General features: G+C 38.2%; 1 protein-coding gene across 1 annotated transcript in view; it reads left to right on the top strand.

Annotated features, from left to right (window-relative positions):
* Acyp2 (acylphosphatase 2) overlaps positions 1–22,272 on the top strand; it is a 170,669-nt gene that overhangs the window by 8,548 nt on the left and 139,849 nt on the right. Inside the window, exons 2-3 of the mRNA XM_052199226.1 lie at positions 18,070–18,086; positions 19,304–19,413. Coding sequence (XP_052055186.1) covers positions 18,070–18,086; positions 19,304–19,413 — 127 coding nt within the window. The remainder of the gene's footprint in view (positions 1–18,069; positions 18,087–19,303; positions 19,414–22,272) is intronic.

The following is a 22,272-nucleotide window of genomic DNA, read 5'->3' as shown; positions in this document are numbered from 1 at the left end:
TTTTCTGAGGAGGAGTTCAGTAATCAAGTAGGTAAGTGTAGACCCCATCAGGATTGATGGCTTGGATCACTCTTCCCAGAAAAAGAGCCAAGATCTGCTGAGGCATTTGCTGAGTATTGGGGAAATACAGAAGGGTAGTAGAAAAAGGTAATTTTAATTACCAGATGAAGCCACATGACCATTCGCAGAAACAAGGATTTAATTGTCATGAGTGTTTCTGTCATATTTTGTTAAGAATGCATTTGTACAGATATTTGTGTTTTCCTTCCTCAACTTCTTTATCATGTGATGTAACATTAAGAGAATATCAAAGATTATCATATTTAAGTTTGAGAATACTTAAGGTTTATTGCCGTGAAGGGACAACATGACCAAGGCAACTCTCTTTTATTTATTTTTTATTCACTTTACATCCTGATTGCTGTCCCTCCACTGAGTACCCCTCTCCCATAAGTCTTCCCCCTCCTCCTCCCCCTTCTCTTCTGAGAGAAGAGGGTCCCCACCACCACCACCTGCCCCAGGTATCCTCTTCACCCTGGCACATCAGGTCTCTTCAAGGCAATTCTTAATCAGGAAAATATTTAATTGAGCCTGGCTTACAGTTTCAGAGGTTTAGTCCGTAATCATCAGGGTAGGAAGCATGTCAGCAGGTGGGCAGACATGATACTGGAGAAGATGAAAGTCTGTATCTTGATCCAAAAACAGCCAGAAGACTGAATGTGTTTCACCATGGGCATAATTTGAACATTTTAGACCACGAAGTCCCACCTCCACAGTGACATACTTCCTCTAATAAGGCCACACCTCCTCCCATAAGGCCACACCCCCTAATAGTCCCACTCCCTATGAGCCAAACATTGAAATGCATGAATATATGGGAGCAAAGCCTTTTCAAATCATAACAGAGATGCTAAAAGAATGTCACTTAAGAGATATTGCCACCTATTCTAAAATGTATAATGTATTTGTAGTTGTATGAACAATAATTATAGCATATTAGGTATAATTATGACCTTATTAGATATATAATGCATTTGCAATTGTATATGGGATAGTTATATCATATTTAGGCATAATTATGGCCTAATTATTTTTTCACTTGTAAGTTAATCATAACATAAGGTGTGTCAAGGGTGGACTTGTGATGGCTACTTTTGGTTGTCAACTTGAGTACATCTGGAACCATGACTCATATATGCCACAATAAGTCATTGAAACACAGTATATAGAATATGAGAGTGGAGGCAAAGCCCAGATGAAAGTATTTGGTTTTGTGTACTCCATGGCATTCATGGAGGGGACCTGGGGAAGTCACTTCCTTTTTAAGAAAGATCTAATTTTAATCTTTAAATGATTAAAATGTGTATTTTTATTTTAAATGATGGATATGCATGTATGTGTATGAGTGTGTACATGTGAGTGTGGATAACCTCAGAGGCCAAAGAGGTCATTGGATCACCTGGCACTGGTGTTATAGGCATTTGTGAGATAACTGAACTTGGCTGCTAGAATCTGAACTCAGGTTTGTTAGACAAATAGTACATGTGTACACTTAACCACTGTACCATTACTTCAGCCCAGGGAATTCGTTTCTTGCTTTCTACCATGTGGGTCCTGTGGATTGAACTCAATAATCAGCCTTAAAGAAGTCTTTTCCTGTGAGCCACCTTGCCAGGTGGTTTATCTAGTAATTTTGACATGAGAAGACTAGGTTATGGATTTGACTACAAAAGACCACAGAGGTCATGTCCCATTTCTATTGTGCGTGACAGGTGTCATGGAGACTAGTCATAGCTCATGTTGACCTTGATTTCCAGAGATAGTGTTTGCTGATTTCTCTCCTGGAAAGTTGCTTTTTAACATTTTATCCTTTTCTATCTTTCCCTTTTACAAATCCCCCCTTCCATAAAAGTTCTACGATGTTTGTTTTCTTTGTGAATTTCTATTAGCAGAGAGGTAGTGGGAAAGGCTTTCAGACTCCTGACGGGACACTGAGTCTTTGTTATAGCATTTGTAGCTGTGGCCTGGCTTACAATGTCTCTATGGATGTTTAGTTACATTTTTCTCAGAGAATAATAGACTGAAGAAAAGGAAACCAGTTAACAGATTTTTTTTTTGGTGCTTTGCCATCTTTCTGGTAAATACTAACACTCTTGGAAAGGTACCTTGGCCATGTCTTTTTACATTTGCTTTAGAAGAGCTGGACTTTGTTCTGATAGTAGTACCTGGGTTATTAGATAGGGCAAGCTTATTGGAATACTGATGTAGTGTTTTTTTTTCAAAGTTTGTTTAAGCTAGATATGGTAGTACATACCTGTAATTGGGAGGCTGAGGCAGGAAGATCACAAAACCAAAGCCAGCCTGGGCTTCATAGTGATATCTTGCCTCAAAGGAAAGAAAGGTGGAAGGGAAGGATGCTGAAGGAGAGAAAAGAAAGAAAAAGGAAAAGAAATATTACTTCAAATATAAACCATGATGAATTACTAATGGCCTTATCACATGATTTATACATATGTATAAATCATGTATAGACAAATAGACAAATAGAAAGAAAACTTGGATTTTAGGAGTACATCAGAGTCAAGAAGCGTAAGTGTGCTGACTCTAATTCCTCCTCACACCTGTGTTGTTCTTCAGTTTGCTGACAGTTCTTCCACAATGTCTGTTTTTATTTTCTTTCATCTATGCTGTTTTCTGCTACAGTTATTTGTGTTCCCAGGTCTGTGTCCCTCGCTGTCTCAGGAAGGATAATATTTTGAAGGTCAGATTGAGGGTTTGTTATATTGTCTCGCACTGGGCTGCTGCCTCTGGTAAGGACTTCAAACATGTCTTGCATTAAACTGCAGTGCAGTGATACTTAGCTCTGAGAAGAGGTAGTAACTGTTTGAAAGATGCTGCCGTGTCATGTAGTCCCAGAGAACAGACCCTTGGCCATGGAGAAAGGTTAGGCAGAATTTTCCTTCTTAGAAGGAACACTGGTTTTGGCAATTAGTGATACTAAAATGTATTAAGGGAAGGGGAAGTTGGGAGGGGACAAGAAGGGCAATGAAGGTTTTGCCATATCCAAAGTACACGCGTGAAACCACATAAACAAACACATTTTATGTAATTAGTGAGCACCATTTTGAAATCATAAAGGCTATTTGTAGAGCAGTAACTAGCTCACTCTCTGTATTCAGAATGAGATATGCACTCATATCCTAAGATGAAGGCATGCATTCATAGGTAAATACATTATAAAAGAGAATTTAGATTCATCATATGCTTTCTTTGAATGTCAATGTTTCCTTGTAGATTTGAAGGATATTTCCTTTGCAAATTCTCACGTTTGTTTTCTGTCTCTTTCTATCAATTAAGGAGCTGAGCTTGACTGAGCAACATATTGCACTTGGGTGTCTCATGGCTGAATGGGCTATGCTTGTCCCAGTTTCTAGAGCAGTGTGTCACAATAGCTCTCCTCTTCATCAAGTGGAATCAGAGTGGAGACAGGGAACTGTGAAAACTCAATAGATGTCTGTTCTCCAACAGAGGCCCTGACTGGAATGTTCTGTTCTAGCCACAACTGATAAACTGCATGAAACATGTCTCTGCATTTGTCTTTTGTTTCTACTCATATGTTTTCCATTACATACAGCAAACTAGAGGTCAGCCCTTTTGGAAAGATTCTAGAAGATTCAAATGGGCAATGAAACTTTGATGATTTCTATATGACTTGTGCTAAGTTGGACATCTTGAGACTACTTGACACATTCCTTCTAAGGCTTTAAAATAAAGGGCCCAATAAATAATATCCTCCTTCATTCTCTGAATCATTGTCAGGGAATAAAGATACCAGAGTTTGGGGGAAGTACCAGGTACTTGCATATAATAAGCTTTATAGTGATCAGCATTGCAGATTAAATTCAATACCCTCAAGGGCACTAGATCAGGGCACCATGTGGCCCTGTATGATGACATGAGTCATTGCACATCCCTTGGTCTTCAAGTAAAGGTAGAAAGGCCTACACTACAGTTCTGTTTTGTCTTTGTCCTTCCATTTTTGTAGGATTTTTAGAGATTGACACATTTTCATATTATGTTAAACATATGGCATTCTTTCTTAGCATATTCAGTATTTCAAGCTGTTAAAGTTTTCTAGTTCCAGATTATTTCTACTACTTCCCCACACTACCTCTGCCAAAGACCACTTCTCATTTCTGATTCTCATTTCATCCTGTCCTTTGCCCCCCATTTCCTGGCATATTAAAGTTCTTAGCAAGTCAGCTGCTCCAAGGCCTCATGTCTACAAAGTGGCTACTGACACTCTAGTCATATATTCTCTGTCAACCCAAGTGGGAGAGCTATCAAGCTAAGCCTTGACTACTGATAACTTCACTTGTCTAACTGGCCACCACTATGAAGTAAGTTGTAGGAAGACTGGGAAATAAAGGTCATTTGCTGTTCATAGGTGAAAATTAGAGTTCTGTTAGAAAGAAAGGGAGAAAGTTTTGTATAGGGAGCTAGCAGCAACTGTCACAAGAATTCATATAACAGATAAACATAATCAACATTTAAAGATGCTACAGAACAACTATATGGTCTAAGGCCTCAAACATTAGATATGCCACCAAGACAACCTAAATTTATATTACGTATTTCACACATTTTTCATATGTGATTAAACTGTTCTTTTCCCCCTGCAAACATCACTGCTTGAGCAGTAACATGGGTTTGACCAGTTGGTTAGGCAGTATGAAATTGGACTGAAACTATGTCTCTTAAATGGTCCTATAGTTTATATATATAGATATATACATAAACTATACACACACACACACACACATCTTTTCTTAAAACACATGCATGCACACAGGCATGTACACACACAATATATGTATATATATGTGTGTGATATTTATGTTTATATGTGCATGTGTATGTATGTGCGTGAGAGTGTGTCTGTGTCCCTACCATTCATAGTTAAAAATACTTTTAAATGTAAAACTTTGGGAGTTTAAATTAAATTCACATATGTGCTTGGATTTATAACAAATCACTATTAAAGAACTAGTGGAAATTAGTAGCCACCATATCTTGCCAAGTTTCCTACCCCAAATCTTCTGTTTTATAAAACTCCCAATTCAAAGATTTTTTTTTTGTGTATATACATGTTGTACTTATATATGTACAATATATATGTATATACCTAGTGTTCTATACCTAGATAATATCAATGTAGATATTATCTAGTAACTCTGTAATCTTCTATGTCATATGCATATAATCATGTTTTTATACAGATGTATACATTATAATATAAGTAAACACACAGATACGTATTATGCATTCAGGCTGTTATTACTTATGTAAGGTTTTGCTAGAATCATTGTAGAATTCTTAAGATTCATTCCAGATCTTTGAATGCAATAAATGTAGCATCCCTATGTTGAAAGTGAGCTTAAATTCTAATTGATATGGCTATATGTATATTTATAATATTAATAATGAACTGTTACAGAGTTTCTTTAACTAGCTCTTTTATTCTTTTTGTACCTATGTAACACCTATGTATGGAGCTCTGGTGTAGCAGAAAGATGTTGCCTTCATGGAACGTACCATTTACTATGAAGATGAGAAATAAAAAATGAATGGCTAAGTGTATATAATGGTGTATGGTCATCCATGTGCCATGCCTATACAGGAACTGTGGAAGTGCAGAAAAAGAATGAGTGAACTGGAAAGTGAGGCTGTAAATCCTCAAATCCCACACCAGCAGCATACTTTCTCCAGCAAGGTGATACCTCCTAAAGATTCCATACTTCCCCCTCTAAATAGCACCAGCCAGGGACCAAGTATTCAAGTACATGAAGCTATGAGGGTCCATTTTCAAGTACCACAGAAGAGAATGGCATGCTGAAAGGTGGTTGGCAAAGACATGGAGAATGTAATGACCAGAATCCATCATTTTCAATATCTTGAGGAGTCCCTAGAGGGTTTTATACTTGGAAATAAAGGGATTTGGTTTTGCTTCAGGGAAGAAAACCACCTCACCTAGTTTGTGAGGAGTAAGCAGAAAGTAGAACTGGGTGCCAGGAGACTGGGAGGTTCTTGTGGTAGATAAGTTTAAAGATACAAACCTTGGGTGGAAAATACAATTTCTTGTAGAAACAGCTGGAGCATGACTCAGCTGTTCTTTAGTAAGTCTTCAGTACAGTTTGAGGCCATATATAGCTTTGCACATTTAGTTGTGTGTGATAATCCTAGCTTTGGGCCTCTGAGCATATATTCCATCTGTAATATATTGTTCTCAGCATACTAACTATTACTCATGAATGAAGTCTGAGCTTTCAAAAACTTACTTAAAAATTATTAGTTTATTTTTGAAAGTAGCCCATGAAATAACATGTTTCCTTTACTTTCTTGCTTTTTCTAGAGTGTAGTTTTCCTTCTTGTATTGAAATTTTCCATCTATTATCCTCTATAGGGCTAGATTTGTGAAAAGATATTGTGTAAATTTGGTTTTGTCATGGAATATCTTGGTTCCATCTATTGTAATTGAGAGTTTTGCTGGTTATAATAGCCTGGGCTGGCATTTGTGTTCTCTTAGGGTCCATATAAGATCTGTCCAGGATATTCTAGCTTTCATAGTCTCTGGTGAGAAGTCTGGTGTAATTCTGATAGGTCTGCCTTTATATTTTACTAGATCTTTTTCCCTTACTGCTTTTAATATTCTTTCTTTGTTTTGTGCATTTTGGTGTTTTGACTGTTATGTGATGGGAGGAATTTCTTTTCTGGTCCAATCTATTTGGAGTTCTGTAGGCTTCTGTATGTTTATGTGCATCTCTTTTTTTAGGTTAGGGAAGCTTTCTTCTATAATTTTGTTGAAGATATTTACTGGCCTTTTAAGTTGGGAATCTTCACTCTCTTCTATACCTATTATCCTTAGGTTGGGTCTTCTCATTGTCCTGGATTTCCTGGATGTTTGGGGTTAGGAGATTTTTGCATTTTTCATTTTGAATTTTCTTTGACTGTTTCAGTGTTTTCTTTATTATTATTATTATTAATTATTATTTTAATTTGTTAGATATATTCTTTATTTACATTTCAAATGATTTCCCCTTTCCTGGTTCTTCTGCCCCCCTTCCTGAAGATCCTATAAACCATCTCCCCTCCCGCTGTTCTCCAATCAACCCTCTCCTGCTTCCCTGTCCTGGTATTTGCCTACACTGAGGCATCAAGCCTTTCCAGAACCAAGGGCCTCTTCTCCTTTTGATGTCCAACAAGGCCATCCTCTGCTGCCTATGCATCTGGATCCATGGGTAACACCATGTGTGCTCTCTGGTTGATGGTTTTGTCCCTGGGAGCTCTGGGGAAACTAGATGTTTCATATTGTTGTTCCTCCTATGGTGCTGCAAACCCCTTCAGCTTCTAGCTCTCCCATTGGGGACCCTGTGCTCAGTTCAAATGTAGGCTGAGAGTGTACCCCTCTGTATTTGTCATGCACTCACAGAGCCTCCCAGGTGACAGCTATATCTGGCTCCAGTCAGGAAGTGCTTGTAGGCACCTATAATAGAGTCTGGGTTTTATAACTGTATCTGGGATGGATCATTAGGTGAAATAGTCTCTAGATGGTTTTACCCTCAGACTCTTCTCCACACTTTGTCTCTGTATCTCCTTCTGTGGGTATTTTGTTCCCCTTTCTAAGAAGGACCTGAATATCCATACATTGTTCTTCCTTCTTCTTGGGCATCATTTGATATGTGAATTGTGTTTTGGGTATTCAGAGTTTCTGGGCTAATATCCTCTCATCAGGGAGTGCATACCATGTGTGTTCTTTTGTGATTGGGTTACCTCACTAAGGATAGTATTTTCCCGTTCCACCCATTTGTCTAAGAATTTCATGAATTCATTGTTTTTAATAGCTGAGTAGTATTCCATTGTGTAAATATTCTATATTTTCTGTATCCATTCCTCTGTTGAGGGACATCTGGGTTCTTTCCAGCTTCTGGCTATTTATAAATAGGGCTGCTATGAACATAGTGGAGCATGTATCCTTATTACATGCTGGGGAATCCTCTGGGTATATGCCCAGGAGTGGTAGGTATAACAGGGTCCTCCATAGTTTTATGCCCAGTTTTCTGAGAAACCACCAAACTGATTTCCAGAGTGGTAGTAACAGCTTGCAATCCCAACAGCAGTGGAGGAGTGTGCCTTTTCCCCCACATCCTTGCCAGCATCTGCTGTCTCTTAGCCATTCTGACTGGTGTGAGGTGAAATCTCAGGGTTGTTTTGATTTGCAGTTCCTTGATGACTAAGGATGTTGAACAGTTCTTTAGGTGCTTCTCAGCCATTCGATATTCCTCAGGTGAAATTCTTTGTTTAGCTCTGTAACCCATTTTTAATGGGGTTATTTGTTTCTCAGGAGTCTAACTTCTTGAGTTCTTTGTTTACATTGGATATTAGCCCTCTGTTGGATGTAGGGTTGGTAAAGATCCTTTCCCAATTTGTTGGTTAGTGGTTTGTCCTATTGACAGTGTCCTTTGCCTTATAGAAGCTTTGTAATTTTATGAGGTCCCATTTGTCAATTCTTGATCTTAGAGCATAAGCTATTGGTGTTCTGTTCAGGAAATTTTATCTGTGCCCATGTGCTCGAGGCTCTTCCCCAGTTTCTTCTCTATTAATTTCAGTGTGTCTGGTTTTATGTGGAGGTCCTCGATCCACTTGGACTTGAGCTTAGCAGAAGGAGATAAGAATGGATCGATTTGCATTCTTCTGCATGCTAGCTGGCAGTTGAACCAGCACCATTTTTTGAAAGGGCTATCTTTTTTCCCACTGGATGGTTGTAGCTCTTTTGTCAAAGATCAAGTGACCATAAGTATGTGGGTTCATTTCTGGGTCTTCAGTTCTATTCCATTGATCAAGTTAACACTATTGCTCTATGGTACAGTTTGAGGTCCAGGATACTGATTACCCAAGAAGTTCTTTTACTGTTAAGAATAGTTTTAGCTATCCTGGGTTTTTTGTTATTCCAGATGAATTTGAAAATTCCTCCTCCTAACTCTATGAAGAATTGAGTTGGGATTTTGATGGGGATTGCATTGAATCTGTAGATTGCTTTTGGCAAGATGTCTATTTTTACTATATTAATCCTGCCAATCCATGAGCATGAGATCTTTCCATCTCTTGCGGTCTTCTTTAATTTCTTTCCTCAGAGACCTGAAGTTCTTGCTATATAGATCTTTCACTTGTTTGGATAAAGTCACACAAAGATACTTTATATTGTTTGTGACTATTGTGAAGGGTGTTGTTTCCCTAATTTCTTTCTCAGCCTGTTTATCCTTTGCTATAGGAAGACTACTGATTTGCTTGAGTTAATTTTATATCCAGCCACTTTGCTGAAATTGTTATTCAGCTGTAGGAGTTCTCTGGTGGAGATTTTTGGGTCGCTTAAGTATACTATCATATTATCTGCAAATAGTGATAATTTGACTTCTTCCGTTCTAATTCGTATCCCTTTGACCTCCTTTTGTTGTCTAATTCTTCTAGCTAGAAATTCAAGTACTATATTGAATAAATATTGAAAGAGAGGGCAGACTTGTCTAGTCCCTGATTTTAGTTGGATTGCTACAAGTTTCTCTCTATTTAGTTTGATGTTGGTTACTGGTTTGCTGTATATTGCTTTTATTATGTTTAGGTATGGGCCTTGAATTCCTCTTCTTTTCAAGACTTTTAACATGAACGGATGCTGAATTTGTCTAATGCTTTTTCAGCATCTAATGAAATGACCATGTGTTTTTTTTTTTTTTGAGTTTGTTTATGTAGTGGATTACATTGATGGATTTCTGTATATTGAACCATCCCTGGGATGAAGCCTACTTGATCATGGTGATTGATCGTTTTGATGTGTTCTTAGATTTGTTTGGCAAGAATTTTATTGAGTATTTTTGCATCGATATTCATAAGGGAAATTGGTCTAAGGTTCTCTTTCTTTGTTGGATCTTTGTGTGGTTTTGGTATCAGCATAATTCTGGCTTGATAGAACAAGTTGGATAGTGTTCCTTCTATTTCTATTTTGTGGAATAGTCTGACCAATATTGGTGTTAGATCTTCTTTGAGGGTCTGATAGAGTTTTTACTAAAATCATCAGTTCCTGTCCTTTTTTTGGTTAGGGGACTTTCAAGGACCATTTCTATTTCTTTAAGGGTTATGATCCTGATGTAACCTTGGTATTTGGTATCTGTCCTGAAACTTGTCCATTTCATCCAGATTTTCCAGTTGTGTTGAATATAGGATTTTATAGTAGGATCTGATAATTTTTTGAATATCCTCAGTTTCTGTTGCTATATCTCCCTTTTCATTTCTGATTTTGTTAATTTGGATACTGTCTCTACCCTCTGGCTAAGGTTATTCTGGCTAAGGGTTTATCTCTCTTGTTGATTTTCTCAAGGAACCAACTCCTGGTTTTGTTGGTTCTTTTTACAGTTCTGTTTGTTTCTACTTGGTTGATTTCAACCCTAAGTTCCTGCCTTCTACTCCTCTTGGATATATTAGCTTCTTTCTGTTCTAGAGCTTTCAGGTGTGCTGTTAAGCTGCTAGTGTATGTTCTCTCCAGCTTCTTTTTGGAGACATTCAGAGCTATGAGTTTTCCTTTTAGCACTGCTTTCATTGTGTCCCATAAATTTAGGTGTGTTGTCCCTTCATTTTCATTAAATTGTAAAAAGTGTTTGATTTCTTTCCTTATTTCTTCCTTGACCAAGGTATCATTGAGTCTAGCATTGTTCAGCTTCCATGTGTATGTGGGATTTCTGTTGTTTTTGTTGCTATTGAAGACCATCCTTACTCCAATGTGATCGGATAGGAGGCATGGGATTAGTTTGGTGTTCTTATATCTGTTGAGGTCTGTTTTGTGACCAATTATATGGTCAGTTTTGGAGAAGGTACCATGAAATGCTGAGAAGAAGTTATATTCCTTTGATTTAGGATGAAATGTTCTATAGTCATCTGTTAAATCCATTTGTTCCAAAACTTCTGTTAGTCTCACTGTGTCTCTGTTTAGTTTGTGTTTCTCTGACCTGTCTATTGAGGAGAGAGAGGTGTTGATGTCACCCACAATTATTGTGTGAGGTGCAATGTGTTCTTTAAGCTTTAGTAAAGTTTCTTTTATGAATGAGGGTGCCCGTGCAGTTGGAGCATAGATGTTTAGAATTGAGAAGTTTTTCTGGTAGATTTTTCCATTGATGAGTGTGAAGTGTTCTCTGTCTTCTTTGATGACTTTTGGTTGAAAGTCAATTTTATCTGATATTAGAATAGCTACTCTGGCTTGTTTCTTAGAATCATTTCGTTGGAAAATTGTTTTCCAGCCTTTTACTCTGAGGTAGTGTTTGTCTTTGACACCAATATGTGTTTCCTCTATGCAATGAAATGCTGGGTCCTGTTTATGTATCCAGTCTGTTAGTCTATGCCTTTTCCTTGGGGAATTGAGTCCATTGATGTTAAAAAATATTATCAAATAATGATTGTTGCTTCCTGCTATTTTTGATGTAATTTTCATGTTTCTGTGGTTATCTTCTTTTGGGTTTGTTGAAAGAAGATTAATTTCTTGCTTTTTCTAGTGTGTAGTTTCCTCCTTTTGTTGGTGTTTTCCATTCAATATCCTTTGAAGGGCTGGATTTTTGGAAAGATGTATAAATTTGTTTTTGTCATGGAATACCTTGGTTTTTCCATCTATGGTAATTGAGAGATTTGCTGGGTTTTGCAACCTGGGTTGGCATTTTTGTTCCCTGAGGGTCTGTATGACATCTGCCCAGGATCTTCTGGCTTTCATGGTCTCTGGTGAGAAGTCTGGTGTTATTCTAATAAGTCTACCTTTATATATTACTTGATCTTTTTCTCTTACTGTTTTTAATATTCTTTTCATTTTTTTAGTGCATTTGATATGTTATTTATTATGTGCGAAGAGGAATTTCTTTTTTGGTCAAATCTATTTGGAGTTCTGTAGGCTTCTTGTATGTTCATGGGCATCTCTTTCTTTGGGTTAGGGAAGTTTTCTTCTATAATTTTGTTGAAGATGTTTACTGGCCCTTTAAATTGGCAATCTTCACTCTTTTCTTCCTATAATCCTTAAGTTTGGTCTTCCAACTTTGTCCTGGATTTCATGGATGTTTTGGGTTAGGAGCTTTTTGTATTTTGCATTTTCTTTGACTGTTGTGTCAATGCTTTCTATGGTATCTTCTTCACCTGAGATTCTCTCTTCTATCTCTTGTATTCTGTTGTTGATGCTTGGATCCATGACTCCTGACTTGTTTCCTAGGTTTTCTATGTCCAGAGTTGTTTCACTTTGTGATTTCTTTATTGGTTATTCCTTTATTTTTAGATCCTGTATGGTTTTGTTCAGTTCCTTCACCTGTTTGGTTGTGCTTTCTTGTAATTCCTTAAGGGATTCTACCTGTTTACCTGTGTTTTACTGTATTTCTTTAAGGGAGTTATTTATGTCCTTCTTAAGCCCTCTATCAGCATCATGATCTGTGATTTTAACTCCAAATCTTGCTTTTCATGTGTGTTGGGGTATCCAGGGCTTGCTGTTGTGGGAGAATTGGGTTTGGATGGTGCCATGTTTCCTTGATTTCTGTTAGTAACATTCCTAAGTTTGCCTTTTGCCATCTGGTTATCTCTGGTGTTAGTTGCTCCTGCTGTCTCTTGCTGGTGCTTGTCCCTTCTGTGTGCCAGCAAGCCTGTCCCAGCACCCCTGGGTGACCAGTTCTCCCCAGGCACAGAGTGCTATGGCACTGACCAGCTCCTAGGTGCAGGTAAGGTCCTGGTGGACCCTGTCCCAGCTGTTCTGACACTAGGGTCTTCCTTTCGGTCCTGGCTGTACCCACCCAGCTCAATCCCAGGAGCAAGGATGGTGGCCTCACCTCTAAAAGTGGGACTCCCTCTAAATGAGGGACTCTCTGCAGAGCAGATGTCCCCTGGCAGGATAGGTGCACAGATGGCTGTGATGCTTCCCAGCTCCTGGTTGCAAGTGGTTATGAGAAAGCCCTGGTGGACTGTGTCCCAATTGTTCTGACACTGAGGTGTTTGCTGCATTCCTGGCTGTATTCACCTGCTCAGTCATAGGAGCAAAGATGTGTCAGTGTTTTCTATGGTATCTTCTGCGTCTGAGAATCTCTCTTCTATCTCTTGTATTCTATTGGTGATGGGTGATGCTTGCATCTATGACTCTTAATCTCTTTCCTAGGTTTTCTATTTCCAGAGTTGTCTCCCTTTGTGATTTCTTCATTGTTTCTATTTCCACTTTTAGATCCTGAATGGTTTTGTTCAATTCCTTTACCTGTTTGATTGTGTTTTCCTATAAATCTTTAAGGGATTTTTGTGTTCCTTTTTTAAGGGCTTTTAGCTGTGTACCTGTGTTTTCCTGTATTTCTTTAAGGGAGTTATTTATGTCCTTCTTGAAGTCCTCTATCAGCATCATGAGATGTGATTTTAAATCAGAGTCTTGCTTTTCTGGCATGTTGGGGGTATCTAGGGCTTGCTGTGGTGGGAGAACTGGCTTCTGATGATGCCAAGCAGCCTTGATTTCTCTTGCTCATGTTTTTACCCTTGCCTTTTGCCATCTGGTTATTTCTGGTGTTAACTGGTCTTGCTGTCTCTGACTGTGACTTTTCCCTCCTGCAAGCCTGTGTGTCAGTACGCCTGGGAGATCACGCTTTTCTGGGAGGAATTTGAGTATGGAGAGCTGTGGTATAGGGTCAGCTTCGGGGTGCAGATGGATCCTGTCCCTGGCTGTTCCTTGATTCCTGTGTCCTGATGGCTCTGGGCAGGTCCCTCTTGGGCCAGGAATTTGAGCAGAAGTGGTGATCTTACCTGTGCTCACAGGCATGTCAGCCCTTCTGGGAGTCCAGCTTTCTCTTGGAGGTATTTGGGCATGGAGAGCTATGGCACAGGATCAGCTCTGGGCGCAGATATAACATGTTTCCTGATGGCATTTTCATACATGTCTCAGTTTGTTTGTGTGAAGAAGTTGATGTCAGGTTTCTTCCTCTATTACCTTCAGTCTTATTTATTTATTTATGTATGTATGTATGTATGTATGTATGTATGTATGTATATATTTATTTATTTATTTTGTTGTGTGCCTAGCCTTTTTGGTTGTGTGTCCAGCCCCTGTCTAACTTTTTTTTTTAAGGATTTGTTTATTTATATGTGTGAATGTATTGTACATGTGTGTTTGTGCACACATGGTGGACCAAAGAAAATATTTGTTTTTTTTCTTTGTTACCATCTGTCCTTTGAGGCAATATTTTTTTTCCTAAACCCAGGATTTGCAAGATCTAGCAGTCCACTTGTCTCTGTTCCTCTTGGAGCTGGGCTTGCAGGTGTGAATAGGATACATACTTTTACATGGGTCCTGAGGATCCAAACTCTGGTCTTCTTGCTTGTCTAGCAAACATTTTACTGACTGAGACATGCTCTGTCCCTGTTTGAGTTATAAGCCTTCAATTGTCCTTGTTTTTCATAAATACTGAAAGGATGTTGCTCTTTTTTAGTGCAAGAAGTGACACATGCACTCCCTTTCTAGAGCAGTATTAAGGGTGAAGGGAGCAACCTTGGACAGCTCCAACACTAGGTCACGATAGGGTACAGGTTTAGGGTTTGATATCCATCATTCAAGGCTTCTTGTGCACTACTGATTTGCAAGCTAGTAAGGCAGACTTTACAAGTGAGTATATCATTTCTTATTCATACCAACTGAACCACCCTGATGGGCAGCCATCACTAGGACTTGAACACAGAGTCTTGATTATGATAGCCAAATGCTGTACTGCTAGACTCCATACCTGTCCTGTAATGTGACTCTTGACCTGAAGTAGAAACCCTTTGCAAGCGTCCCACAAACCTGCCTCCCAGCTATTGGCTGCATGTTTTACTGTGTAACAGTGGAGTCCCTAGATTCTAAGCACAGAGTTCTGTGAATCTGAAGTGCTATCTTTAAGAACACTCCCAGTGACTGGTGGTTTGTAGACTCTGCCTTACCTAAGAAAGAGATCATGTCATTTTTAAAAACTTCATTATGCTGAGGCTTGAACCTGGTAGCCCTGTGCATGTTAGGACTACTCTGTCCCTCAGCAAACCCCAGGCCTCCAAGTCCTATTTGCTTCAGTTGCTCCTGACCTTTCCTCTCACGGTGCTCATACACAGGGTTGTTGAGGTTGAGTAGCTCAGAGGATTGTGTTCAACACAGCCTGGATCTATCCGGCTGTGTACTCGGTAAGCACTTACTTTCTGAGGCACCTGGCTTGTGCTGTGGAACTGCAGTGTGGCTTTCTGCTGTTTCCTTGTGTGTCCACAGGCTGTCATCTTTTCCTCCACGATTGCCTTCAGGCTCTTCTTCTCATTAATTCTTCACACACATCACTTCCCCACTCTACGTGTATTTTAAAAATATTTGTATAGTCTCAGAAAATTCTGGTGGTGATAACACACTGTCTTCATTCCCTTACTGCTCTTTTTGTCCCATTTGATTCTACAGTCTACTTCCATCAGGAGACATGGCAGATTAATAAAACACCTTTCTGAGCTTTCACAGGCTCCTACCTAGGGTTTGCTTCTGAATGCAAACTCCATCTTTTCACCTCCTTGGAGGTGGTTTGATTTGTTCCTGGTGACTTCCCAATCAAAATTTTCCTAATTGTTTTTCACCAAGGCATAATTTACAATTGGTAATATTTCTGCCTTTTTTACACTCGATTTTTTTTATTTTATTTTAGTTTTTTTGTTTTTGTTTTTGTTTTGGCATGCGTGAGGTCATGGAATCACCAGGACAGTTCAGAGAATAGCTCCATGGCCCCAGAAAGTTCCCTTGAACCACTTGGTAGTACCGTCTTCCCTCCCAGGCCTTAGAAACAGTCTATTTTCAGCCTTTGTAACTTTGCCTTTTCAGAATGTAATTATGTGTAAGTTTGGCTTCTTTTGCTTAGCACACTGCATTCAGTTCTTATGCAAGTACATGGTGGTACTTGTGTTCTTGAATAGTATTCTATTGGGTGGACCTACTGTGGTGGTGGTGGTGGTGGTAGTCGTTTTGTGTGTGTGTATGTGTGTGTGTGTGTCTGTGTGTGTGTGTGTGTGTTACATGTTTGGCAGGGTTATTTTTTAGCCTGGTACTTTTAAAAAATATTTAAATTTACTTATTTTATGTATTTCTGTAAATATACATGCCATGGTACATATATCCTGTCTAGGACAATTAATCAGTTATCTTCATATTTGCAATTTGAGGGGTTGGCTTGAGATCTGTTGTTTAGGATCTTCATTATTCCTAGGACAGGTGTACTAGGCCTTCTGTGGTAGATCCAAGTCTTCGGGATATATCCTTGATAATTTGGAACTATTTATCATCTTGTTTTATTCCCATTAAAAAACCAGTTCTCCATGTATCACCATTTGGTTGTAGATATAAAACATGAGATATAAAATTTCTAGCATTCTTTTTGAGGATGGTTGTCTGTATCTATATACAAATGTAACTATGTCAGTAAAGATGGAACCTAGCTCCTCAATCATTCTCTATACTAGTGCCTTGCTACTGAGCCAAACCCCCAAACCACAAATGGAACAGCTTTGTCTGCCAGGGTCTAGAAAGAGAAAACATAACTAACATGAACACTACTACTCAATCACATGATCCACACTATGCATGGAATATCAGCTACACCAGAGAGTCTACAGGGATCATTTTCATTGGTATTAATTTCCATTAATGAGGAGACACCTGGAAGCACATTTCATTTCCTGATGCTGGCTATAACTAGAAACAATTTAAGCTATTTAAATTTGAGTTAAGTTCTTCTATTAAAAAAAAGATTCTAAAAACTGGGGAAAAGTAAATTTTATATCACTTCAACTATGCATTAACTTTTAATTAAGTTTTATAGAATTGGGGACTGTCAAGGGCTTTGTATATTCTGGGAAAAAGTATCACTAAGCTACATGCATAGATGACCTCTTCTCTATTCTTATCCTTATTATCTAGAGACAAAGTTGCCCAGTTTGGTCTTGAATTCTCTGTGTTGCCTAGACTTGACTTAAACTTGTCATCCTGTCTCAGCCTCTCAAGTAGTCAGGATTGCAGGCCCGTGTTTTAAATAAATGTTTTAAAATATGATACAACTCTAACTCAGCACCTCAGTATATACTTTGGTTTCAAATATTTTTCCAAAAAAGTCTTTATTTTAAAAGAAAATAATTTTGCAACCCCACCAGCAGTGGAGGAGTGTTGCAAATTGGTACAACCACTCTGGAAATCAGTCTGGCACATCCTCCGAAAACTGGGCACCTCACTTCCAGAAGATCCTGCTATACCACTCCTGGGAATATACCCAGAGGATTCCCCACCATGTAATAAGGATACATGCTCTACTATGTTCATAGCAGCCCTATTTATAATTGCCAGATGCTGGAAAGAACCCAGGTTTCCCTCAACAGAAGAGTGGATGCAAAAAATGTGGTATATCTACAAAATGGAGTACTATTCAGCCATTAGAAACAATGAATTCATGAAATTCTTAGGCAAATGGATGGAGCTAGAGAACATCATACTAAGTGAGGTAACCCAGACTCAAAAGGTGAATCATGGTATGCACTCACTAATAAGTGGATATTAACCTAGAAAACTGGAATACCCAAAACATAATCCACACATCAAATGAGGTACGAGAAGAAAGGAGGAGTGGCCCCTTGTTCTGGAAAGACTCAGTGAAGCAGTATTCGCCAAAACCAGAACAGGGAAGTGGGAAGGGGTGGGTGGGAGGACAGGGGGAGAGAAGGGGGCTTGCGGGACTTTCGGGGAGTGGGGGGCTAGAAAAGGGCAAATCATTTGAAATGTAAATAAAAAATATATTGAATAAAAAAAAACCAAAAAAAAAAGAAAGAAAAAAAACCAGAAAATAATTTTTAAGAAGACCCATTGAGTACATTCAGATACTGAGTTTCATTTTGCTACTCACCCTTTAGTTGAGGCAAGTTATGGCAGAAAATGCATGGTTTATAAGAGGCAAACAAGCTGATATTTCTTTTTGTCCTTTCATTCAGGTGTTTGCTTCAGAATGGTAAGTGAAATCTGTCATTTTTATATCTTTCTTTATTACTGATTTTAATCACAGAGCCATTTGCTACCCAGTTCTAACCTACTTCTTGTATTCTGTCCTTGACAACTGATATTTTCTTGAAATTGCTGATTGTGATTTCTATTAAAAATGCCTTTAAAGTTTAATTACAGCCCTCCTGAGTTTTAGTTAGCATTTTCTATGAATTTAAAAAGTATTCTGGTAAGTGGTTCTAACTAGGCATTTGTGTAATTTACTAGATAAAATTATGTTTCTCTGCTGTGTTCTAGATAGAAGCCCTTTCAGGCCAGGGTCACATCTCTCACTGTGAAGTGTGTTAGCATCTCACATCTTAGTAGTAAGTCTCTCCACATACGCTTTGGTTTTATTTTAAAAGCACCCCTTCCCTAAAAGTTATAAGTTATCGTTTCTGAACTTGGTATCATGATCTAAATCTCTGGCTGCTAACCCTATCACCAGAACCTCTGACTGTGTGCTAGCCCTGGGTATTCTTGATGGTTTGATTTTATTATTAAAATTATCTGTATTTTTATTGGAACTTTTGAAATGATTCAGTGTCAATTTCTGCTTGCATGTATTTTATGTTGATTGCAAACTGATATTTTAAAGTCAATGATTGAGAATCCTGGGTTCATCAAATTTTGAAGCCCAGATTAGCACTAGAAATCATCATTAATGGATGTGAGGAAAACACAGTAGAATTTTATGGACCTGAGAAATGTAATAGAACTACTTCTGAAACAATTCTCACTGTTGGTTTATTTTCTCTAATTTCACTGATATTATAAATGGTGGTATCATTGTAGGTCAGCTACATAACTGCATAGGATTATTTTATATTTTATTTTATTTATTTTATTTTATTTTATAGTGTATGTATTGTTCCTTTGCCTACATGTGTGTCTATGTACTACTTGCATTCTTAGTGCCCACAAGGCCAAAAAAGGCACTGGATCTCCTGGAATATGAATTACCATTGGTTATTAGCAACTATGTTGTTGCTAGGAATTGAACCCTAGCCCTCTGCAAGAGCAGCCAGTGCTTTTAACCATAGAGCCATCTCTCTATTCTGTAGACTACATTTTAGAAATTAAATAAATAAATATTACAAGGTTAACAGTTTTTGAATGTTAGAACTGTGTTATGAGTATAGACTTCTAATAATGGACGTGAACTCGCTTGTTTTGTCCTGAAACCAGTACACAGAAGGAGAAGCTAAGAAAAAAGGTCTGGTTGGCTGGGTGAAGAACACAAGCAAAGGCACAGTGATAGGTCAAGTACAAGGCCACGAAGAAAAGGTCAATTCCATGTGAGTAGTAAAGCCAACTTGTCTACAACATTTTTGAAGCTGTTTTCATAATTTGATTTTCACTGGTAGCAGTACTGATGGCCAGATTCAGTTCTCATGGATTGTAAATAGGTTGGAGTATTTGTAGGCAGGCCATAGTTTCTGGGAATAGACTTTTACCTCGTGGGCAGGATTCAAGAAGAGCTGTTGTATTGCTAAGCAATCTGTCCTCTCAAGTTTCCCCCAACATGGTGACCATATACAGGACCTAAGTTTTCATCATTTCAAATGTTAGGACTGAGCACAGTGCCTTTAGATGGTTCTTGAAATTCTTATGAAGCCTTCAAAGCAAAAAAATCACCATCTCTTTTCAATATTTACCTAATTGCAGTTTCATTTTTATATAATAGAATTGTTTAATGAGTACTATTGTTCCATTGTGTAAATGTACCACAGTTTCTATTCATTCCTCTGTTGAGGGATATTTGTGTTCTTTTCAGCTTCTGGCTATTATAAATAAGGCTTCAATGAACATAATGGAGCATGTATCTTTATTACCTGTTGGAGCGTCTTCTGGGTATATGCCTAGGAGTGGTATAGCTGGGTCCTCCAGTAGTACTATATCCAATTTTCTGAGGAACCACCAAACTGATTTTCAGAGTGGTTGTACCAGATTGCAATTTCACCAGCAGTGGAGGAGTATTTTTCATCCTCCACATCCTCACCAGCAAGTGCTAATCCATGAGTTTTTGATCTTAACCATTCTGACTGGTGTGAGGTGGAATCACAGGGTTGCTTTAATTTTCATTTCCTTGGTGATTAAGGATGTTGAACATTTCTTTAGGTGCTTCTCAGCTATTTGGTATTCCTCAGTTGAGAATTCTTTATTTAGGTCTGTACACCATTTTTTAATAGGGTTATTTGTTTCTCAGGAGTCTAACTTCTTGAGTTCTTTGTACATATTGGATATTAGCCCTCTGTTGGATGTAGGGTAGTAAAAACCTTTTCCCAATTTGTTGGTTGTCATTTTGTCCTATTGATAGTGTCCTTTGACTTACAGAAGCTTTGTAATTTTATGAGGTCCCATTTGTCAATTCTTGATCTTAGAATATAAGCTATTGGTTTTCTGTTTGGGAAATCTTACCTGCGCCCATGTGCTTGAGGCTATTCCCCACTTTCTATTCTATTAGTTTCAGTGTGTCTGATTTTATGTGGAGGTCCTTCATCCACTTGGACTTGAGCTTTGTACAAGGAGATAAGAATGGATCGAGTTGCATTCTTCTGTATGCTAACCACCAGTTGAACCAGAACCATTTGTTGAAAAGGCTATATTTTTTTAAAAAAATATTTTTATTTTCTATATTCTTTGTTTACATTCCAAATGATTTCCCCTTTCCCAGATCCCCCTTCCCCGTATGTCCCATAAACCTTCTTCTCTCTATCCATTCTCAAATCACCTCCCTCCTTTTTCTCTGTCCTTATATTCCCCTCCAATGCTAGATCAATCCTTTCCAGGATCAGGACCCTCTCCATACTTCTTCATGGGAGTCATTTGTTATGCGATTTGTGCCTTGGGTATTCAGAGCTTCTGGGCTAATTAATATCCACTTATCAGAGATTGCATTCCATGTGCATTCTTTTGTGATTGGGTTACCTCACTTAGGATGATATTTTCCAGATCAAACCATTTGCCTAAAAATTTTGTGAATTCATTGTTTCTAATTGCTGAGTAGTATTCCATTGTGTAAATATACCACATTTTCTGTATTCATTCCTCCTTTGAGGGACATCTGGGTTCTTTCCAGCTTCTGGCTATTATAAATAAGGCTGCTATGAACATAATGAAGCATGTGTCTTTATTGCATGCCGGGGAATCCTTTGGGTATATGCCCAGGAGAGGTATAGCAGGGTCCTCTGGAAGTGGCGTGCCCAGTTTTCTGAGGAACCGCCAGACTGATTTCCAAAGTGGTTGTATCATCTTACAAGGCTATCTTTTTTTAATTGCATGGTTGTAGCTCCTTTGTCAAAGATCAAGTGACTATAGGTATATGTGTTCATTTCTGGGTCTTTAATTCTGTTTCATTGATCTACCTGCCTGTCACTGTACCAATACCATGCAGTTTTTATCACTACTGCTCTGTAGTATTGTTTGAGGTCCGGGATACTGATTCCTCCAGAAGTTCTCTTATTGTTGAGAAGAGTTTTAGCTATCCTGGGTTTTTTGTTATTCCAGATGAATTTGAAAATTGCTTTTTCTAACTATATTAAGAATTGAGCTGAAATTTTTATGGGTATTGCATTGAATCTGTATATTTCTTTTGATAAGATGTCCATTTTTACTATATTAATCCTGTCAATCCATGAGCATGGGAGATCTTTCCATCTCCTGAGGTCTTCTCCAATTTCTTTCTTCAGAGACTTGAAGTTCTTGTCATACAGATCTTTCACTTGTTTGCTTAGAGTTACACCAAGATACTTAATATTGTTTGTGACTATTGTGAAGGGTGTCATTTCCCTAATTTCTTTGCCATCCTGTTTATCCTTTGAGTGTAGGAAGGCTACTGATTTGTTTGTGTTAATTTTATATCTAGCCACTTTGCTGAAGTTTTTTTTTTTTTATCAGCTGTAGGAGTTCTCTGGTGGAGTTTTTTGGGTCACTTAAGTATACTATCATATCATCTGCAAATAGTGCTAGTTTGACTTCTTCCTTTCCAATTTGTTTCCCTTTGACCCCCTTTTGTTGTCTAATTGCTCTAGCTAGACCTTAAAGTACTATATTGAATAAATATGGAGAGAGAGGGCAGCTTTGTCTAGTCCCTGATTTCAGTGGTATTGCTTCAAGTTTCTCTCCATTTAGTTTGATGTTGACTATTGGTTTGC

The sequence above is a fragment of the Apodemus sylvaticus genome, chromosome 11 (genome assembly GCF_947179515.1).
Source record: "Apodemus sylvaticus chromosome 11, mApoSyl1.1, whole genome shotgun sequence".
NCBI lineage: Eukaryota > Metazoa > Chordata > Mammalia > Rodentia > Muridae > Apodemus > Apodemus sylvaticus.
The sequence above is the reverse complement of the archived record's forward strand: the minus strand, read 5'-3'. Positions and strand labels throughout refer to the sequence as shown.